The 23,197-nt window shown below is 40.7% G+C and overlaps 1 protein-coding gene across 1 annotated transcript in view; it reads right to left on the bottom strand.

Moving 5' to 3' along the window:
- Positions 1 to 23,197, bottom strand: part of LRP1B (LDL receptor related protein 1B) — a 1,344,280-nt gene that overhangs the window by 168,358 nt on the left and 1,152,725 nt on the right. Inside the window, exons 65-68 of the mRNA XM_040441523.1 lie at positions 16,990 to 17,106; positions 16,757 to 16,876; positions 14,360 to 14,479; positions 8,878 to 8,994 (exon numbers count right to left, since the gene is read on the bottom strand). Of these exons, the coding sequence (XP_040297457.1) occupies positions 8,878 to 8,994; positions 14,360 to 14,479; positions 16,757 to 16,876; positions 16,990 to 17,106 (474 nt within the window). The remainder of the gene's footprint in view (positions 1 to 8,877; positions 8,995 to 14,359; positions 14,480 to 16,756; positions 16,877 to 16,989; positions 17,107 to 23,197) is intronic.

Raw genomic sequence — 23,197 nt, 5'->3', positions numbered from 1 at the left:
CTCCGCAGAGAGAAATTATGATGTGGGAGATAGGGAATTGTTGGCCATCAAGTTGGCTTTTGAGGAATGGCGCCATTGGCTAGAGGGAGCCAGACACCCTATTACCGTGTTTACTGACCATAAAAATCTGGCCTACTTGGAGTCAGCCAAGCGTCTGAACCCGATACAGGCCAGATGGTCTTTGTTCTTTTCAAGGTTTAATTTTGTTGTCACGTTCCGCCCTGGGGTTAAGAATGTGAAGGCAGATGCCCTGTCACGTTGTTTTCCGGGAGGTGGGAATTTTGAAGACCCAGGTCCCATTTTGGCTGAAGGTGTGGTGGTCTCTGCTCTTTTTCCTGAATTGGAGTCAGAGGTGCAGGCAGCCCAGTCAGAGGCTCCTGATCTTTGTCCTCCTGGGAGGTTGTTTGTGCCTCTCGCTTTGAGACACAAGATTTTTAAGGAACACCACAATACGGTCCTTGCTGGGCACCCGGGGGCAAGAGCCACACTGGATCTCATCGCTCGGAGATTCTGGTGGCCTGCGCTTCGTAAGTTGGTTGAGGGTTTTGTGGCAGCTTGCGAGACTTGCGCTCGTGCCAAAGTCCCTCATTCACGGCCATCAGGTCCTCTCCTTCCCTTACCCATTCCTTCCCGTCCTTGGACACATCTGTCCATGGACTTCATAACGGACTTGCCTCGTTCCTCGGGGAAGACTGTGATTCTGGTGGTGGTGGACCGTTTTAGCAAAATGGTGCATTTCATCCCTTTTCCTGGTTTTCCCAATGCTAAGACGCTGGCGCAGGCAATTATTGACCACATTGTCAAATTGCATGGTTTTCCTTCAGACATAGTCTCTGATAGGGGCACGCAGTTTGTTTCCAGATTCTGGAAGGCTTTCTGTTCTCGCTTGGGGGTTCGGTTGTCATTCTCTTCTGCTTTCCACCCGCAGTCGAATGGCCAGACAGAGCGCGTCAATCAGAATCTGGAGACATATCTGCGCTGTTTCGTGGCGGAGAATCAGGAGGATTGGTGTTCTTTTTTGTCCCTTGCTGAGTTTGCTTTAAATAACCGTCGTCAGGAGTCCTCTGATAAGTCACCATTTTTTGGTGCATATGGGTTTCATCCGCAGTTTGGGACTTTCTCGGGAGAGGGGTCTTCTGGTTTACCTGATGAGGACAGATTCTCCTCATCTTTGTCATCTATTTGGCAAAAGATTCAGGATAATCTGAAGAGCATGAGTGAGAGATATAAGCGTGTGGCAGATAAAAGACGTGTGCCTGGTCCGGACCTGAATGTTGGTGATCTGGTGTGGTTGTCTACCAAAAATATCAAATTGAAGGTTCCCTCCTGGAAGTTGGGTCCTAGGTTTATTGGGCCTTACAAGATCCTGTCTGTCATCAATCCTGTTGCCTACCGTCTTGATCTTCCTCAGACTTGGAAGATCCATAATGTTTTTCATAAGTCCTTATTGAAACCTTATGTTCAACCTATTGTACCCTCGCCTTTGCCTCCTCCTCCGATTATGGTTGATGGAAATCTTGAATTTCAGGTCTCTAGGATTGTGGATTCTCGTCTTGTCCGCGGTTCCCTCCAGTACCTCGTTCATTGGGAGGGTTATGGTCCTGAGGAGAGGATGTGGGTCCCAGTGACGGACATTAAGGCCACTCGTCTCATCAGGGCTTTCCATAGGTCCCATCCTGAGAAGGTGGGCTCTGAGTGTCCAGAGTCCACTCGTAGAGGGAGGGGTACTGTCACAACCAGACAGCTGAGAAGCTCTGACAGGAGCCTTCCAGATCCTCCTCCTTGAGTTTCTTTGTTTTGGTTTCAGTTCCTCATCTCGTTAGTCTATCTCAGCTGTCATGCAGTTGGACTGATTGCTTCCCTTTAAGTTCCTCCCCATAATGCAGTAGTGTGCGGCTTATACAACTTCCTGGAGTGTGTTTGCATGCTGTTCCTATTTCCCAGTCCTCTGCAAGATAAGTGCTGTTCCTTTATTTGTGATTTTCTGTCTGCTGGATTTCAGGAGACCCTGACTCCCTCCGTGTCTTGTGTAGGGAGCCGGTGGTCGTGTCCCCTCACTATTGTAGGGTCTTTAGGTATTAGATAGCCGAGGTACGTGGATATGCGCCCATCCACCTTTGGGGTGTTCGCATAGGCTGAGCAGTCAGGGAGAGTGGCAGGTCTCATGCAGGGGTCTCCCTTTTGTTCCTTAGTTGTGGATCCAGTGAGTCATTGAATATATTGCATTGTCTTGTTTCCTGTACACCATCCGTGACAAATACTTCCTTGGCTATACACATAAGATAGCTGTCGTCTGAACATTTGTTTGGCCAACAGCTATCCTTTCTGACCTGGCCAAGCATGCATGTGTTCTTAATAGAAATAGTGGAGAATCCAAGAACATAAGGATGGGCATTAGAGATAAGCAAATTGATTCTTACAAATCAATTTGTATCATCAACCAGCGTTCAAGTGACAGGGTGGGGCATATCTATCAGCCTTGACAATGTTCAATCTGAGCGCAGGGGCTCTTCTTCCAGTGCTGGAGCACCAACTGTGCATGCGTCGCTTCACTTCCAGGTAGTGTTGCATGAAAAGTTGTTCTGCGGGAGCGGAAACAGAGGCTCTGTGCTTGCACTGTTACTCGAATCAGTGGCGCACGGGTGAGATCGTCAGGGCTGAGGGAGATGTCTGGTCCTGTCAATCATGTGGCGGAAAGAATGTCTTCAGCTGCGGTGACAGCCCCTTGCAGGTGAAGAACTCTGGATGATGAGACGATTCGATTTATACAACTCGATTCACTAATTGGTATGGTAAAATTCAAAAGCCCGATCCTTCTCTGCTCCAACATCTGTCCTCAGTAGAAAGTCAGATGGCTCCCATACACATTCTTGTCGAAATCAGTGGGGTTGACCTACAGTATATGCATCTAATATGGCCACCTCAAAAGGGTACTTTAAAGGGGTTCTACTGGAAGATAAAGCAAGGACTATTTTTCTTCATATTCCAGAAACCCTTGTCTGCAATACCAGGCACAACCTATGGACAGGAGCAGCGCTGTTGTTGTTGAAAAAAATAAATAAAAATCTAACCCATTTTCTTCAAATTCTGGACAACCCCTTTTAGAGGGGGTTAATACATGTAAAAAGTCGTTTAAGTAGCACAAGTGTAAAATCACTACTCAGTGTCTGGTCTTACTATCCTGAAACACATCCACTATGAAAGAGTGATAGGCACATCTAGCGATGAGCGAATCTCAGGATAAATTTGATTCACTGCGAAGCAGAATTTTCTTGTGCTATGCCGTAGCGAATAGATTTAACCTGAAATAGTGTAAAAAACAAACAGTAGACGGTTTCTTAATTCAGTGTTTCGGTAGCAAACCATGCATTGTTCTCTAGTTACTGTCCAAGCAGGAATGTAGGAGAGCAATACTTCACCAACTGATGCGCCTACTGATGAGTAGACAATGTAAAAATTTGATTTGGCTGCTTTGCCGAATTTTACCCAAAAATCAGCTTTGTGACAAATTGCCTCGTCACAAAGCGCATTTCTTTGAAAACTAGTTGGTGCAATGACAGGGAGCGGCGATTGCGCCGCTCACCATCATTGTGCCAATCAGATGCCACGTGCATACATGATCACGCCATCTGATATTAATAACAGAGTGTAAAATTAAAAACAAAAAAAACATACTTACCTGATCCAGTTGCTCACCACTGGCCGGCCGCCGCCATCTTGAAGATCTCGGCCGAAATCCCGTGAGCTGTGAAGGATGACATCACCATGATGATGTCATCTCGGACCAGACCTTCAAGGAAGATGGCGGCGGCCGGCCCGTCGTGAGCAAATGGGTCAGGTAAGTGTTTTTTAGTTTTTAATTTTACACTCTGTTATTAATATCAGGTGGCGTGATCATGTATGCGCTCGGCATCTGAGTGGCACAATGATGGTGAGCGGCGCAATCGCCGCTCCCTGTCATTGCACCAACTAGTTTCAAAGAAATGCACTTTGTGACGAAGCAAGATTGTTTTGTAAAATTTGGCAAAGCAGCCAGATCGAATGTTTAAGTAGTTTACTCATCAGTAGGCACATCAGTTGGTGAAGTATTGCTCTCCTACATTCCTGCTTGGAGAGTAACTAGAGAACAATGCATGGTTTGCTAACGAAACACTGAATTAGGAAACATTGTCTGCTGAATTTCAAAAATGGAATACAAAGTAATAAAAAGTTGCATTTTGTCACACTCTAGTTGAAATTGGTCTTCAACAAAGGACCTGTTCCTGTACCTATCCCAACATGTCTGTTTAGTAAATACTTTCATTGCTTATTGTGTAAGGATACGCTCCCAATTGGAAACACCCAGTCATCAATTATATCATAAATTTCTAGGAGAAATAAGAGTAAGACTGCACGATTCATAACTTTCATAAAAAGGATCCAAAATTGTTATTTCCTGAGAAATCTAAGCAGTTAGCGAAACAGACATGCCAGGGGAGATGACAGCTCCTCTTTATATGAAGTCACTCAATTTAATGCAGATCAATGATTATCGCCTGAGCAGACAGCAAATATAAAATGATCCTGTACCTTTAAAAATAAACTTATTGAATCAAAAAGATAAATACAGGCTTGATAGATCTATGGTTTCGATTGATATCTGGAGAGTACATGAAATCTATATATTCTCAATTATTCTGGAGACAGGACAATAATTATAAGCGTTTGATGTGGTGTTATTTATGCCTTTCTAAAAAGGTCACGTACAAGACAAATAACAGCTGCGCTCACAACATTCACTTTATTCCAAACTGTCAATACCGGAATTTTATTCCCTAGAATCAACATGCAATTATCTCAATGCAGTCAAACAGAATGCGGCCTCTGAATAAAAGCCTGTAATGTTGTGGAGACTGCTTTTTTTCCCCCCTGTCATTTATCACCTTGGTTTCATCAGACTTGTCCCATGGATTTGCAGTAACTCAGTGGATCACTGCTAAAGAGCTAAATTCACACTAAAGAGTTAATTGTTGTGATTTATTGGCTAAGCACTCATATGGTAAAGTGTTCTCCTTTTTACTTGTGCACTATGAATTCCGAATGGTTATGTATGGTCAACATATAGTTGAATGGCAATCTTTTTAGTGCAGTTGTCCTCGTGATGGGTTAGTCCCAGACTCTCTGCATTCCAGCATTGCTATAGTTAATAGGGCCAGATGGGAACAGAAAGCAGAGAGATCTGGCAGGCTGTTCAGTTACAGCCAATATGTTAAACTGGTAACCTTACAAATCATAGCTCTGTGGTCTATAATACACAAAAAAACAGATTTTGAGAGTTAAAGGTCGCCAGTGACTTTAAATGGGTTTGTTCTTGAAAAACTTTTATCACTTATCCATAGGATTGTTGACAAATGTATGATCACTGGGGTTTGCTCACTGGGAACAGCAGCAATCAACAGTACTGTCTCTTTAATCCCTTTAGCCCATCCTTAGTATTGACCGTCAATGCTTGATCGGTATTGGCCTATCCTCTGTAAATCAGCACAATAAAGGGACCGGTATTGTTTACACATGAATGGGCTGTAGTACTGAGCAGAGCTATCTGTATGGACCAGTCTCTGTGTCTGTTGAAACAGTAAAAGGGCACAGTCCTCACAGCTGTACAGTGGATATAAAAAGTCTACACACCCCTGTTAAAATGTCAGGTTTCTGTGATGTAAAAAAATGAGACAAAGATAAATAATTTCAGAACTTTTCCCACCTTTGATGTGACCTATAAACTGTACAACTCAATTGAAATACAAACTGAAATCTTTTAGGTAGAGGGAAGAAAAAATATAAAAATAAAATAATATGGTTGCATAAGTGTGCACACCCTTAAACTAATACTTTGTTGAAGCACCTTTTGATTGTACTACAGCACTTAGTCTTTTTGGGTATGAGTCTATCAGGATGGCACATTTTGACTCTTCTTTGCAAAAACACTCCAAATCTGTCAGATTGCGAGGGCATCTCCTGTGCACAGCCCTCTTCAGATCACCCCACAGATTTTTTTATCGGATTCAGGTCTGGGCTCTGGCTGGGCCATTCCAAAACTTTAATCTTCTTCTGGTGAAGCCATTCCTTTGTTGATTTGGATGTATGCTTTGGGTCGTTGTCATGCTGAAAGATAAAGTTCCTCTTCATGTTCAGCTTTCTAGCAGAAGCCTGAAGGTTTTGTGCCAATATTGACTGGTATTTGGAAATGTTCATAATTCCCTCTAGCTTAACTAAGGTCCGAGTTCCAGCTGAAGAAAAACAGCCCCTTGGCATGAGGCTGCCACCACCATGCTTCACTGTTGGTATGGTGTTCTTTTGGTGATGTGCAGTGTTGTTTTTGCGGCGGACATATCTTTTGGAATTATGGCCAAAAAGTTCAACCTTGGTTTCATCAGACCATAACACCTTTTCCCACATGCTTTTGGGAGACTTCAGATGTGTTTTTGCAAAATGTAGCCTGGCTTGGATGTTTTTCTTCGTAATAAAAGGCTTTCGTCTTGCCACTCTACCCCATAGCCCAGACATATGAAGAATACGGGAGATTGTTGTCACATGTACCACACAGCCAGTACTTACCAGATATTCTTGCAGCTCCTTTAATGTTTCTGTAGGCCAGCAATTTTGGAGAGACGTCCAGTTCTTGGTAATGTCACTGTTGTGCCATATTTTCTCCACTTGATGATGTCTTCACTGTGTTCCATGGTATATCTAATGCCTTGGAAATTCGTTTGTACCCTTCTCCTGTCTGATACCTTTTAACAATGAGATCCCTCTGATGCTTTGAAAGCTCTATGTGGACCATGGCTTTTGCTATGGGATGCGACTAAGAAAATTTCAGGAAAGACCAACTAGAGCAGCTGAACTTTATTTGGGGTTAATCAGAGGCACTTTAAATGATGGCAGGTGTATGCTGACTCCTATTTAACAGGATTTTGAATGTGATTGCTACATCCCCAGTTATAAGAGGGTGTGCACACTTATGCAACCACATTATTTTAGTTGGTTTTTTTCTCCCCTCCACCTAAAAGATTTCAGTTTGTTTTTCAATTGAGTTGTACAGTTTATAGGTCACATTAAAGGTGGAAAAAGTTCTGAAATTATTTATCTTTGTCTCATTTTTTCACATCACAGAAACCTGACACTTTAACAGTGGTGTGTAATTTTTTTATATCCACTGTGTGTGTATATATATATATATATATATATATATATATATATTTGGATTGTATTATCCTGGACACATCCAAAGTAAGGCTTTGTCTATTTATCTGAGATAGTTTACGATTATTTTTTTTAATTTTTTATACGGGGTATTATTTTAACATTTAAAAGTAAAAGCTACGTTTTATATGGAAAGTCATTTTTCTCTGTGATATTCCTGCTTGTTGGGTATAACCTTATCAGAGTAATATGCCCTGTTCTCTTATTATCAGCTCCCCCCGTACTAAACTAACTGTCTCTTAAGTTTATGAGAAATGCATCTTGTGAGATAAAGACAAGCTGTCTGCTCACAAAAGGATCAGATAACATCAGATAGAAATCTATGTAGGGGGGAGTGGATAAGGAGAGAAAGGAAGTGCAGCGAGAGACAAGCAGACAGAGAGAGACATGATTCAGCAGTTTCATCAGCTAATAGTAAGTGTTATAGCTCACCCAACGTTCTTTATTCACATTTATACTGCTCATTACTTCTCTAAAATGTTCTATACAGTTCTCCTGGATTATTCTGAGTGAGTGAGAGAGCTAGAAAGCAGAATCTGCCATCACTATGAGTAGTCTATGAGGAGAAGCTAGTCAGTCATCAGCTTAGGGACAGGTGATAATTAGAGATACTGGATACAAAGGAGAAAACTGCTAAAATATGCAAGATACTAGTCGTATAATGGTCAGATATAGTGCTATTCACCACTTCGCTACCAACGCCGTACATGTATGGCACTGGAGCGATGGCTGGCGGGTGTTCGCTGTTTCAAACAGCAGAGACCTGCAGCTAATGACCACAACTGGCAATATTTTCAACCTCTGTCATTAAAGCATCTGAAAGGTGAAAAACCTGGAAGCTCACGGTTCCAGGGTTCTTACTGGCATCCTCTGCGGCCAATAAGGATTCTGGTAATTGATTTAAATAAGATGGGTCTCTCTGTAGAGACCCAGGGTATTGAAGTTGTAATTCTTATTTTGGCCAGCAGGTGGCAGGCCAACATAAGAAATTAACAATTCTGTACCAATATGGATATTTTAGAAATTTTCTGTAGAATAAAAATATAAATACATAAATAACAAATAAATACATAAATAACAAAAAATATAAACATCATAGGCATCACCACGTCCGAAAATGCCCATACTATTAAAATAGAAAATAATAATAAATAATGAAATGTGAGAATAAAGGGCACAGGTTAGTTATTCCACATAGGGAATGCCGTAGGGACAAAACCTGTAAAACAGTGGAGGAATTGCATATTTTTTTTTCGAATTTCACCCCATTTGGATTTTTTTTCCCGCTTCCCACTACATTGTATGTCATATTAAATGGTGGCGCAGACGTCTTTGTGAACAGAAAAATAAAAAAGTTATGGTTTAAGGAAGATAGGGAAGAAAAATGAAAACAAAAAAACCTCCGGTATTCTAAGGGTAAAACAAGTATACACATATGGCAGCTTATTCTGAAAAGTCAACTAAAAAGAAAGGTACAATATGCTTTAAAGTTCTGTAGAACCTTTTGAAAGGAGATGAACTTCAAATATCTAAAATGCTGTATAAATTTCCTGTTAGCTACAAGATTTCTGAAAACATTATATTTAAAAATACAAAAAACATCTGCACAGTATTCTACAACATGCTGAAAACACTTACTGCATGATTCCTCATCTGAGTTATCTCCACAGTCATTCTGACCATCACATCGCCAGTGATCGGGAATGCAATTCTTATTTTTGCACTGATACTCATGCGGGCTGCAGGTCTTTTTATCTGTAATTTAAAAGGAAATTCTGCTTAACAAAGAAAAAATAAAACAAAAAAAAACTAAGAGAAAATAAAGGCATCCACGAGGCAGCAGTTAAGAGATACTGTGCCATACTGCAATTTTTACCACCACATGGCAGAAATTGTGGCAACCCATTGAAAATAAGAGAACTTGTGTAATCATTATATAAACCTGCTGAGTTTCTGTATTCAGGTTGTGTAAAATTCAAATTGCTGAACAGGTGAAGGATAGAAGGGCACTGGTGGCAACATCTAGGGTATGAGATCACTGAAAAAGATACTATAAAATGGATGGTAAGATGGAGAAGTAGTCAACATGGGTTCTTCAGTCATTTATTGCCTGCAGAAATGGATATTAATAAAATGCTTTAAATCTACCCTACCAAAGTGAAATGCGCTCCATCCAGAAGATCCTCCAATGGGGCTAGATAAACAAGAGTCCAAAAGATCCATCAGGATTTTATCAGAGTTATACATGTGCTGTATAACCAGGGGGACACTCACTCATCTCCTTAGTGGGTCTGAAGCACCCTAGTCCTAAAGCTGTACCCTACTATCCCATACATCCCCATATAGGATTGTCCACGTTGGATACATTCATCTAAGATTTTGGGTCTCCATGGAGAATTAGGGCTCACTGTTGTTGGATGTAGAGGAACTGCAATGTCAAAACTCATGGGTTACGGGAAATCCATTGAAACCAATAGACAACCACACAACTCAGCCTATCAAATGAGTTCATTTTGAACACAAAAACTGTGCCCTACTAACCCATGCATTTCCATATTGTATTGTTGAAGTTGGATATATTTTTCAAAAATTTTGGGTCTGAAGCACCCTAGTCCTAATCTCACAGTTGTTGGGTGCAGAGGAATTGCAATGTCAATGCTAACGGGTAATGGGGAACCCATTGAAATCAATGGACAACCAAAGCACCCAGGCTTTCAAATGAGCTCCTTTTGTGTTAAGCATGGATAGAGTCTACCGTCTTGAATCAAATCATTCATTTCGAACATGAAACCAGAGAGTGTTTGTTTGTTCTTTAATTACCAGCGCATTCTCATTTATTGGTTATAGCCATTGATGGGTTTAATGAGTTGGACATAGTCTCTGTGCAAATGTTGAAAGCAATTTATCTAAGTAATTAACACAGCAATTCGCTGAATGCTCCCCGTAATATAAATGAAATGTACACAATATACATTCAGGAATTTATGGTGGAACAGCATGGATAAATGTGTGTTTGTTTCTCTAGAATCTACACGGGCCGTGCGTTGTGTTATAGTTTATGATGTTCATTAAACGAGAGCTGCTTTCTTCGGATATTAGAGAGTTTTTTCGTGGTTGGTGAATAATTTTTGCAAAGAAAAAAAAAATCTAGGCAATAATCTACCACGACTAAGAAGCCAGCAGAGCATCAGGAACCATATTATTTTCATTATTTTTGAAAAACAACAAATACGGTAATTAGGTTTATTGTATTAGAACTTAAAGAACCACTGCCTATTCATTCTGAGGATCTTTTAGATTCCTACCAGCCACTTTGACTAACATGGTAATTACTTTGCTCTACTTACATCATTACTATTGCTCTATTCACATCCAAAGCTACATGTACTAGTATACTGAATTCCTGCTACCAGAGAGTTGTGTATTGGCGGATTTTGAAGGAAGACAGGCTATTGGAACACACATGACAATTTGTGTTTAATATACACAACCATATAAACATTATAAGAAAAGTTTTATTCAGGTTATATCATATTTTCTCTAAGATTCCTTCCTTGTAACATGTGTTTGCATGATTCCTTTTACCAAGCCTGTAAGAACTAAATACAAGTCTGTGGATCTTGCAGCATATTGTATAGTGAATTGTATTTAATTGTGTCCTGTCAGGATCAAAAACAAGTCTGTAAATCATGGAGAAGCGGTGTAGAAGCCTACTGTGCTTACAGGGACGTGGAATTTTTTAATGCTTCTTGTTACCTGGCTGGTAACGACCGAAAATAACTTTGTGAATCTTTCTCAAGCAACTTAAGCAGGGAGGAATCATGCCTTCAGATGGAAAAAAAATGACGAATATTCTAAAAAACAAATATTTAGCACTATATTCAATATAGTGCTATATATTCCTTTTTGAACCACGCCTGTATGGATCGCATAATATTCACATAATACGCGATCATTACATTGCTGATTTTTCAAGTAAAAAAAAAGTCGAATATAACAAATATTCGAATTCGTGAATGTTCGACGAATATTTTACAAAATATGCGCGAAATATCGCGACTTCGAATCTGACCCCTGCCCCTCATCACTATTAAGGGACCAAAAACAAGCCTATAAATCATAGAGAGGCAATGTATTGTACGTATGGTGTCTTACATGTAATGTTTTATGCTTCCTGCTACCTGGCTAGTAAGGACCAACAACAGGTCTGTGAACGATAAAGTAGTAGTGCATTGTATAGTGAATAACATGTATTTATTTTTTATGCTTCCGGTTTCTGATTGATAAGAACCAAAAACCAGTCTGTGGATCTTGGATCAACAGCATATTGTATAGTCACTCATATGTAATCGTGTCCTGTTTCCTGATGTGTGAATTCTAAGGACCAAAAATATATCTGTGAATCATGAAGAGGCAATGTATTGTATGTACAGTGCCTTACATTTATTGTGTTATGCTTCCTGTTACCTGGCTGGTAAGGACCAACAACAAGTCTGTGGATGATAAAGAGGTAGTGTATTGTGTAGTGAATAACATGCAATTTTTATTCTACTTGTTACTTGACTGGTAAGGACCAAAAACTCAACTGTGAATCATGGAGAGGTAGTGTACTGTATAGTATGTACAGTGACTTACATGTAATGTTTTATGTTCCCTATTACCTGGTTGGTAAGGACCAACAACAAGTCTGTGGATCTAGGACTCAGCAACTGCACAGTAACTGTGTCCTGTTTCCTGATGGGTTGTAAGGACCAAAATCCAGTCTGTGAATCATGGAGACATGTGATCATACAGTGACATACGTGTAATTCTTTTTGGTTTCCTGTTATGTGGCTGGTAAGGACCAAAAACAAGTCTGTGTGTGTATCATAGAGAGGCAGAGTACTCTGTAGTGATGCTATGATTATGTTTTTATAGCAGTGGATTTATGATATAATTAATTCATTAATATGCCTTTGCTATGATCATTCAAATAATTAAACGCATACATTATAAACAGTCCAAATAAACAATGTAACATCTAATTAGCCAGTGTACAGTATATGTAAATACACATGAAAAGCACACGTACAATGTTGCGATCCATGCAGTGTAGAAATGTGCCTCAGGCTGTGAATTTAACACTAATTGAAGGAACATTACAATTGTTCATTTGATGCTGCAGGTATCAATATCTCATTTCTTATGTTTTCTGCATTAGTTAGATATGGAAGTGACAAGAGATTACACTTGTCTTCGATATAATGGGATACAAAGGTTAATTTACTATGCAGCTCTTAATTACCAGCTTGGACCTTTGACTCTGTTCTAATTGTGGAGCTAAGAGATGCATTCAGCAAAAGTAATGAATTACAGATACAAGTTTTTTTTTCACAGTAGGTAGCTAATTACTTTAACCAGTTTCACAAAGTGCAAAAAACTAGTCACTGCTGAGCCTAGAATAGCAGCTTACAGAGTACGTTCGCCTATGCATATTTATAAATCTGCACATGGAATCTTTGATCAACTTTGTGACTATTAGTTGCTGGAAGTCTACAGGACACCATCGAGTCATCCGCCCATCTATGTATATTAAAGCAGGATGCAGCCAAATGTAAAATTATATTAATTACAGGAGCATAAAATCTGCATAAAAAAATATACAAGATAACAGCACTGATATGCAGTATGCTCATTTGATATTCTTTAGAGACTTTTGGGGAATGTTCGGCCATACCTTTGAGAGAAAAATCATCTGAACCCAACCATATTATGAGGATTGAAAAGTGAGTCTTATGAGCATAGGGACCTGCCAACGGTCTCACATTGGCAGATGCCATACCTAGGCTTTCTATCTCTCAGACAAAAATTACAATAATACCTTCCGCACTGGGGATGAACATGCAGAGGTATAATGTCTCATCCCAAAATATATATCATAAGCCAAGTGGACTGGGTATAATTAAAACATAACTTTTACTATGGTATTTAAAAAAAAAAAAAATACCATGGTAAAAGTTATGTTTTCTATCTTTCAGGTCAAAGGTTCCATTTTTGGTGCCCTAGCGCTGCATGTAAAATCTTTGGCCAAGGTCAAGTGTCTTGGTTCCGTCCCTCCTCCCCTTCCCTAGGTAAGCTAATGGCAGATGTTATGGGAAAGACCGGACATGTGAATAGCCTCACTGACTTCAATCAGTTCTGAAAATGGCTGTGTAACGGCAGTTAAAAAATGTCCATCACATGGCTGTTTTTCACTGTTATGTGAGTGTATACCCTATTTAATACCTTCAATTGATTCTTCAGAATCAACATTTGATTCAAATTTTTCCAAAAATGTTGACTTGTCAGGATTTCTTGAGATTCAAATTGGTCAAATTTTTCACAGAGAGAGAAAGAGAAAGAGAGGGAGACAGAAAGAAAGAGAGGGAAATAGAGAGAAAGAGAAAGATGGGGAGATAGAGAGATAAAGAGAGAGAGGGAGAGAGAAAGAAAGAGGCAGAAAAAGAGGAAGAGAGAAATAAAAAGAGAGGGAGAGAGAAAAACAGAATGAGAGAGAGAGAAAGAGAAGAGAGAGAAAGAGATGGGAGAGAGAGAAAGAAAGAGAGGGAGAAAGAAAGCGGGAAAGAGAAAGAGAGATAAAGAGAAAGAGAGGGAGAGAGAAAGAAAGGGAGAGAGGGAGAGAGAGAGAGAAAGAGAGGGAGAAAGAGAAGTAGACACTTTTCCAGGCAATCAAAGTTTTTTCGATTCAGGTAGAATCGATTTGTACCCAAATCGAATCAAAAGGTTGAATTTGACAATAAAAAAAATGCTCATCTCTACTAAAGACCTACTGTGTTCTGAAGGTAGTCAACCAACATTTAATTCCCAGAAACTACTTTTAGGTCACATCACCTCGATTCCTTCTCTCCCATAAACCCCATGCTTAGCCAGTTGATCCCATTTCTGATTCCACACGCAGGGCCGAACATTTTGTTTCTAGTCTCAATAAAAAACAAATGAAGAATAACATCCATTGACACATTCTGCAGATTGACAAAACTGAGAAGAGGCAGAGAACATGAAACCAAAGGCTTTGCAGACAAAACGTCTGCGTCTGTCCTTTACATGGCTGCAGGACAGGCGCTCGGCTGTTGGTGCTCACCGCAGTTTGCTTCGTCGGAGCCGTCCGCACAGTCGGCGTCTTCATCGCACACCCACAGTTTAGATATACAATGCTTTGTGGTTTTGCATTGGAAGTGGTCGGGAGAGCAGCTGTTTTCTGCTGTGAATAGAAAAAAAAAAGGTGAAGTCATCCATAACTGTGGAGATATTCTGGAGATTTGCATTTAATGGGTGTTAAGATGAAAAATTCCATTAGGCATACACTGAAATATGGAAGGTTCTCACTGTATTTTTCATGTAGGTGGGAAGACGATGCGGTTTTCCATGTATCTGGGGAAGATTAGGACTTTAAATAGATTTACTTTCTGGTGTGTGGGCTTATAGGAAGATTGTAATAAATTGTTGCCAGCTCAGAAAGGGTTTAAATCGTACTGTGCCTACATATAGTGAGGGGGAGGACATTGTCTGGACTGTATCCATCTGAATGATAACCTGGGCATTCAGTATTGTTCGACTGGCTCTTAAAGAAGCTGTATGCCATTAGAAGAGTCTGTTTCTTTCTATCTAATTATTGTTTACATCTAATATCTACAGATGTAGCAATCCTCATCTTGATACTTAAATATTTAGCCAGCTGTTTCTTACAGACATAGCTGTAAGGCTACATTCACATGACAGTGATTAAAAAAGGCTAAAAAGAACAGACACAGTAAGTTTTTCATGGCCATTTTACATCCATGTTTGCATCCATTTTCTGTCCGTCTGTCCATTTTTTAATTGCCATTTTGCATCCATTTTGCAACCTGTTTTAATGGTTGTTAAAAACAGAATAATTTAATTGGCTAATTTTAATATCCCAACTCCTGCAGTGCCCTCACAGTATCCATAATGCCTCCCCCCCATAGTGCCCCCCTGACATCACATGGCCCCCATAGTGCCCCTCAGTGTAAATAATGGCTCCCAAAGTGACCTCTGCAGTGTAATGAATGCCCCCATTAGTGCCTCACAGTACTATTTATGCCCGCATTGGTGTCCCCCAGATCTGCTTGTGCAAAAACAAAACAAAAAAAAAACCTTATTCAGTTGCATGGGCAGGGACAGTCACACATTACTCCCAGAGTGAAGATGTCACCAAGTGCTCCAAGAGAGGGTCCTTCCCCATCAAATGAGGAGCGACTGTCTCTTCGCATTAAAAATGAATGAGAACAGTCATTTTTTTAACCTCTAAAAGGCCATTTTTCACGCATGCACTCCTGTCTAAACAGCTGTTAAAAATGGCCCCATTGATCTCAATGGGTCCGCCTGACCGGGAAAATGGCCAAAAATAGATAATTTCCTATTTTTCATGCCCGCTACTCACTGGCCATTAAAACAAAACAAAAAATAATAATATTCCCACTGACTTCAATTGGTTGTGAAAATCGCCGTGTAATGGCAGTGAACCAAAAGACTGTCACATGGCTATTTTTCACTGCTGTGCGAATGTAGACTAATACCCTATGGCATGTATCTCCAATCAAGACTCTCAGAGAAAATGTACACATTGAAAAGGGTTGTCCTGGAACAGTGCCAAGCTTGTCCATGGACCGTGTCTGGTACTTTAGCTTATTCCCAAGGGAATGCTGCTTTGCATAGTCATTAAGTTGCATACCTTTTCTAGCTCCTGTAACTGCATTTTGCTATTGACTACAGATTGTTCCTAATTCTGACCTCAGCCTTGTTCCTGACCTCACTTCTGCCTCAACCTTTGGATCGTCTACCTGGCATTCATTGTCCAACTTCTAGTTTGGACCCTTGGCTACATTCCTAATTACACTTTCATTTTTTGTCCTTTAAATTTCCTCATTTGAACAGCTATCCTGTTGTCAACCCTTGGCTATGTTCCGGACTACTCTACTTCTGTATCAGCACTACTTCTGCCAATCTATGGCTATTCTGTAGATTGTAACCCAGGAATCTTCCTACAGCAAAGTCAAGACCTCCTTGCATGGGTTAAAGGTGAAAATCACATGATCCCTTAAACTCCACATGCTGGTCTAGCATGTGGAGTAATAATCTAGATCTGTGATACAAGAGAATTCCATTTATTCCTAGGTTCTCCATGATATGATACATGACGCATACAATGTCTGTAGGGGGCACGCTGCTCAAGCCATAAATCAGCAGCGTAATATGATGGTAGCTTTGGGCGTACTTTAATTTCATGTGTTTTTGTAGGGGGTTACACTCATGTAGACTGGGCGTCTATTCTCATCTGTGTTGCATTGCTCCTTTATAGCAATATCGAGCATTTACAACGTTTCATTTCTACATTTCCGATTGGAAACCCATTGGTTTGGTAAAGTTGACTTACTTCCCTGGAGAAGACAATCTTATCTAGTTACTTGATTTCATATGTTGCTTTTGCACATTTGCGTAAAGATCACGGTGAACTTACGGCAATCAATCTCATCTTCTTCATCTCCGCAGTCGTTCTGGCCGTTGCATCGGAGATTTATCGGGATGCATTTCTGCTTCTTGGTGCATTTGAACTGACCAGACAGACAGGCGTAGGTGTCTGAAAAGCGAGTTGCGAAATAATAAGAAACGTTCCTCCTGATGCTAAATCAGTGGAGCCTGTGCTCTGTTCAAGTGCGAAGCTCATCTGGCAATCTTTACATAATCACCTACCACAGTTGAGTTCATCTGAATTGTCCCCGCAATCGTTTTCTCCGTCGCAGATAAAAGCTGGGAGGGCGCAAAGTCCGGTGCCGCATTGAAACCTCCCCGGCTGGCACTTGAATTCAGCTGTAAAAATAGAAAATGTATTCTAATTTATGGGAAAAGGCAGGATCGCAATCACTTTTATGTACAAGTAGGACAGGAAAGGGGCTCTTGTACATCAGTCAAGTAATATAATCATTGACAGAACTATTGGATAAATAAAAAAGGAATCTTTATTCCACATTAGATAAGAAAGGAAGAAAGACATCAGAAAAAAAATGGTAGATGAGGGTACAAATGGGTATGAAGAAAGCTAAAGCATGGCTGCAAGAAAAAAATGTATTAGGAGCCATCGCTGCAAGCTAAGGTGGGAACCTGTGAGTGATTCATATGGTCCTTTCCTATGACATCTCTGAGTGATTCACATGGTCCTTTCCTATGTCATCTCTGAGTGATTCACATGGTGCTTTCCTATGACATCCTTGAGAGATGATGACCCAGGGCCTGACACAGGCCCATGTCTTACCTGCCAAGATCAGACGGGTTGCTTGAAGCTTTAAGGGCTCCATATGCAAAATTTGCCGCAAGACACACAACTGTCACATCCTTAAAAGTCATCCATCATTTTTAAGGGAAACTTTTGACACGTCAGAAGTTTTGATCAGTGGAATTCCTCTTTGTTACTGAATGGATCTGATAGACTCTCCTGGTACAGCCTACTGACCGTTGTAGGTACTGATATACATTCTACAAGTCATTATACTTTACCAGCACTGGTTTTCTTATATGGGAAAGAGGGTCTTTTTTTACACCTCAAAAATGTGTTCGACCACCAACAAGTGGTTCCCCCGACACTTAATCCTCTGTCCACGAGGCATAGGTTTCTCTTTATTGATACCCACAATGTTCTAAATGTGATGGAAAGGAATAAAACAACATGCTCATAGTTTTTGCTTGTACTTTTTTGAGGCCATATCTTGGTTGTGGTTTTACTGTGAATTGTAGAGGAGTGGGAGCCCTAGACTAAATGAAATGGAGCAGATGGGAGGTGAATAATCCCAAAATCTAATTATGATTGTCTGTATTTCTGGTGCATCTAAACCTAAAACTCATATATTGCTGTCTAATGTCAGGGACTCTATGAAAGGGTTGTCTCAGAAAGTTTACGACTCATGATAACCCCTGAAAATATTTAAAATTGCTGGTGGAAAACATGTCTTAACAGACATAATATTACATTCAGATATGTGTCTGCTTGAATAATGCATGGATGGCTCAAGTCTGACAGGGTGGATCTCCAGTAGCCCCCCTCCCCTACCCTCCATGACCGCCTGCTATGACATCCAGTGTCCTGGACCCAATAGGGGATGGTTATCTTTATGAGATAAAGGATTTTGAGATCCTTTTGTATTTCCTTTGAAAATATTTGATAGCGCTGATTATGTTAGCATTAAAGAAAATGGTGGGGTGCAGAGTAATCCATGTCACATTGTCAGAATGCAACATTTCAAACATGAGCAAAGAGGATGAAACAAAATATTCTGCAAATGTACACGTAGAAACTACTAAATTTAAGATGTCTTACAAACCTGTTTTTTTAATTGTCTGATGTGATATTTGGGTAAAAAGGTCAAAACAATCAAACATGAAAAAGTTACGACAATCAAGCTGCATCCAAAAGATAAATGAAAGTTCATTCGAAAATCCTGTTTTTGTTGCATATTACATATTATTTCTCGTTCTTTATCTATGTTTCCGTGTTTTTTTTTTTGTGTTTTTTTGTCACATATTTAAGGTTGTAATGGCCATGGGTGTGTGTGGGGGGGGTTATATCATACAGAGTGAGTGAGGAGCAACTTGAAGCTCCTAGGCTACAATAAAGTAAATTATATGATCCCCTTTAAGCATTATCTTACACTTCAAAGATAGATAGATAGATAGATAGATAGATAGATAGATAGATAGATAGATAATAGATAGATAATAGATAGATAATAGATAGTGAATGGTCTGCTGGTGGAGTCACTGTGTACATATATTACTTATCCTGTACTGATCCCAAGTTACATCCTGTATTATACTCCAGAGCTGTACTCACTATTCTGCTGGTGCAGTCACTGTGTACATACATTACTTATCCTGTACTGATCCTGAGTTACATCCTGTATTATACTCCAGAGCTGCACTCACTATTCTGCTGCTGGAGCCACTGTGTACATAGATTACTTATCCTGAGTTACATCCTGTATTATACTCCTGAGCTGCACTCACTATTCTGATGGTGCAGTCACTGTGTACATACATTACATTACTTATCCTGTACTGATCCTGAGTTACATTCTGTATTATACTCCAGAGCTGCACTCACTATTCTGCTGGTGCAGTCACTGTGTACATACATTACTTATCCTGTATTGATCCTGAGTTACATCCTGTGTTATACTCCAGAGCTGCACTCACTATTCTGCTGGTGGAGTCACTGTGTACATACATTACATTACTTATCCTATACTGATCCTCAGTTACATCCTGTATTATGCTCCAGATCTGTACTCACTATTCTGCTGGTGGAGTCACTGTGTATATAGATTACTTATCCTGTACTGATCCTGAGTTGCATCCTGTATTACACTCCAGAGCTGCACTCACTATCCTCCTGCTGGAGCCACTGTGTACATACATTACATTACTTATCCTGTACTGATCCTGAGTTACATCCTGTATTATACTCCAGAGCTGCACTCACTATTCTGTTTGTGCAGTCACTGTGTACATAGATTACTTATCCTGTACTGATCCTGAGTTACATCCTGTATTATACTCCAGAGCTGCACTCACTATTCTGCTGGTGCAGTCACTGTGTACATACATTACATTACTTATCCTGTACTGATCCTGAGTTACATCCTGTATTATACTCCAGAGCTGCACTCACTATTCTACTGGTGAAGTCACTGTGTACAGAACATGTGTAACAATACTTTAACTTTAGTGATTCTGAATTACAGCCTGTAATAGACTCTAGAGTTGCACTCATTATTCTAATGGCTGTTATTGGAGACTGTCAGCAAGCTTGCTGACAAGAACATCCCAAACACCTTAGTTGAACTCCTATAATTCAGAGGGACAGTTAGTTTTTTCTACTACAATACCAGAACATGCTGTGAACACGGAAATAATGCCAGGAGCTTTGAAGCCTGCAGGATTGTGAATGTAGCTGTGGAGTTACATACTGGCTGCAACTCAGGATCAGTGCAAGATAAATAATGTAATGTACAATAAAAAAATGCAAAATTCATCTGCTTTTTGTGCAGATGAATTCTGTTTGTGATCTGTAACTTGTTGCTGAGAGGTGGACATATCCTTTAAAGCAGGGATCAGCAACCTTTGGCACTACAGCTGCCGTGAAACTACAACTCCCAGCATGCAAACATGCTCTGCTGCTGATCTCACAACTCCCATAGAAGTGAATGGAGCAGTCTGGGAGTTGTAGTTTCAGAACATCTGGAATGCTGGAAGTAGTTGATCCCTGCCTTAAAGGGGTTAGCCAGTCTATATTACTATGGGAACAGCACATGCATGCTGCTAGTATTGAGCACTATTAAACTAAGGGCATTGATGTCTGATAGTTTATTATAAATAATTAATGTTTACACGCAGGTCCGCTGACCTGCATGCCGGCGAAACATGAATACTGATGGAAGGTTTTGTCCATCGGTGGGCTCTATCCACCTAAACCGGGGACAGACAGGCAAACTAGCGCATGGGCAATCCATGGAATGGAGGCCACTGATAGACAGAACTCCCCATCATCGGCCATCTTTTGAGTGCAGTGCCGGCATGCAGGTTCAGCGGACCTGCGCGTAAACATGAATTATTCCTATTAAACTATCGGACATTAGTGTCAATTGTTTAATAATGCTGCTGGTAACAGCACATGCGCAGCTAGTAATATAAACTGGCAAACCCCTTTAATGATTTAGCCATAGCTTCCACCGCAGTATTTATCCGCCACCATGTCTAAAAGATTCATCCAAACTGCATATTTCAATACAACACATTTCAGACTACAGCGTGTTGTCCTTTGTCTTGGCTAAGGACAACATGCCATTGTCCAAAAATGTGTTAGGCTACTTTCACACTAGCGTTCGGGGCTCCGCTTGTGAGTTCCATTTGAAGGCTCTCACAAGCGGCCCCGAACGGATCCGTCCAGCCCTAATGCATTCTGAGTGGATGCGGATCCGCTCAGAATGCATCAGTCTGGCTCCGTTCAGCCTCCGCTCCGCTCAGCAGGCGGACACCTGAACGCAGCTTGCAGCGTTCGGGTGTCCGCCTGGCCGTGCGGAGGCGAACAGATCCATCCAGACTTACAATGTAAGGCTACTTTCACACTAGCGTTCGGGTGTCCGCTCGTGCGCTCCGTTTGAAGGGGCTCACGAGCGGTCCCGAACGCATCCGTCTGGCCCCAATGCATTCTCAGTGGAGGCGGATCCACTGAGAATGCATCCGCCTGCCAGCGCTCAGCCTCCGCTCCGCTCAGTGAGCGGACACCTGAACGCTGCTTGCAGCGTTCGGGTGTCCGCCTGGCCGTGCGGAGGCGAGCGGATCCGTCCAGACTTACAATGTAAGTCAATGGGGACGGATCCGCTTGAAGATGACACAATATGGCTCAATCTTCAAGCGGATCCGTTCCCCATTGACTTTCAATGTAAAGTCTGGACGGATCCGTTCAGGCTACTTTCACACTTAGAAAATTTTCTAAGTTTTAATGCAGACGCATCCGTTCTGAACGGATGCAAATGTCTGCATTATCGGAGCGGATCCGTCTGATGAAACATCAGACGGATCCGCTCCGAACGCAAGTGTGAAAGTAGCCTAAGTCAATGGGGACGGATCAGTTTGAAGATGACACAATATGGTGCAATTTCAAACGGATCCGTCCCCCATTGACTTTCAATGTAAAGTCTGAACGGATCCGTTTGCATTATCATGAACAAAAAAAAAAAAAAGAATTTTTTTTTGGTTTTTTTTTTGTTCATGGTAATGCAAACGGATCCGTTCTGAACGGATCCAAGCGTTTGCATTATAGGTGCGGATCCGTCCGTGCAGATACCAGACGGATCCGCACCAAACGCAGGTGTGAAAGTAGCCTTAGTTTGAATACGAACTGTAGATGAATCTGTTTCAATGCAATATGTAGCGTTAGATCTTTTTTAGACGTGGTGCTGGAACTTCCTATTTTATCATGCATTTTCCTTTTGGCCGAAACGGCATTTCTTTGTGCACCGTCTAATACTGGCACATCTGACTTGCGGTGTGGTGAGCTGGACTGAGTCTCTATTTTTTATTTATACTGCGATTAAACAATGCTTTTTTTTTAAATATTAATCAGTAAAGTTCCCGTAGATGCAAAATCCGGCAAATCTTACATTCGTTATGCCAGTCTCGCTTCATGAGTTATGCCATCAGCAGAGCTGTGCTACTTAATATGCCGGGTAATTAAATAATTGTCCTATATTTTATGTGCATATCCTGTTCCTGTTTAATTTAGATGCCTTTCTCTAGCAGGTAGTGAAGTGTGAAGTAGTTTGCATTCTGAACTTTTTTGCACATTTTTAAGAACCTGGCACTGCAGCGAGAGGCGTTGATTAGTTTAAGTTCATACATGTACAGAATTAGGTAGCAGGACATAATTATACCGGACATAATTATATATTCTTCTAAAAGTTTGAAGGCTTAAAAAAATTATAATAATAATCAAAGTAACAAGTAGAATGTGGTGTGTTACGTTCCCATCTAGATGTGTTCTCACCTGAAGGTCCAAGTGCGAGGAAACTTTAAGTCAGTCAACAAGTTAAAACACAAAGGTCAATGGCACATGGAAAAGCCATGTATTGCACAATATATAGTCCTCGTGGGTCTGTAAAAGAGTGTCTTCGCATGTGCAACAAAAAATCAGCTCCGTTCATCAGTATGGAGTTGTTTCGGTGACAAGCGCATGGATTTCTGAATGAAACTGACTTTCATTAGAATAATTTTTTTTTTATCACAAACTCTGCCGTGTGTGAAGGCACCCTGAAGAACCTGAAGGCACCCTTAAAGTCTTACTGTACTTTCAGTAAATTTTTGATATGTCACAGGGACATATCAAGACGATCGGTGTGGGTCAGAGCAC

The sequence above is a fragment of the Bufo bufo genome, chromosome 7 (assembly GCF_905171765.1).
Source record: "Bufo bufo chromosome 7, aBufBuf1.1, whole genome shotgun sequence".
In the NCBI taxonomy this organism is placed as follows: domain Eukaryota; kingdom Metazoa; phylum Chordata; class Amphibia; order Anura; family Bufonidae; genus Bufo; species Bufo bufo.
The sequence above is the reverse complement of the archived record's forward strand: the minus strand, read 5'-3'. Positions and strand labels throughout refer to the sequence as shown.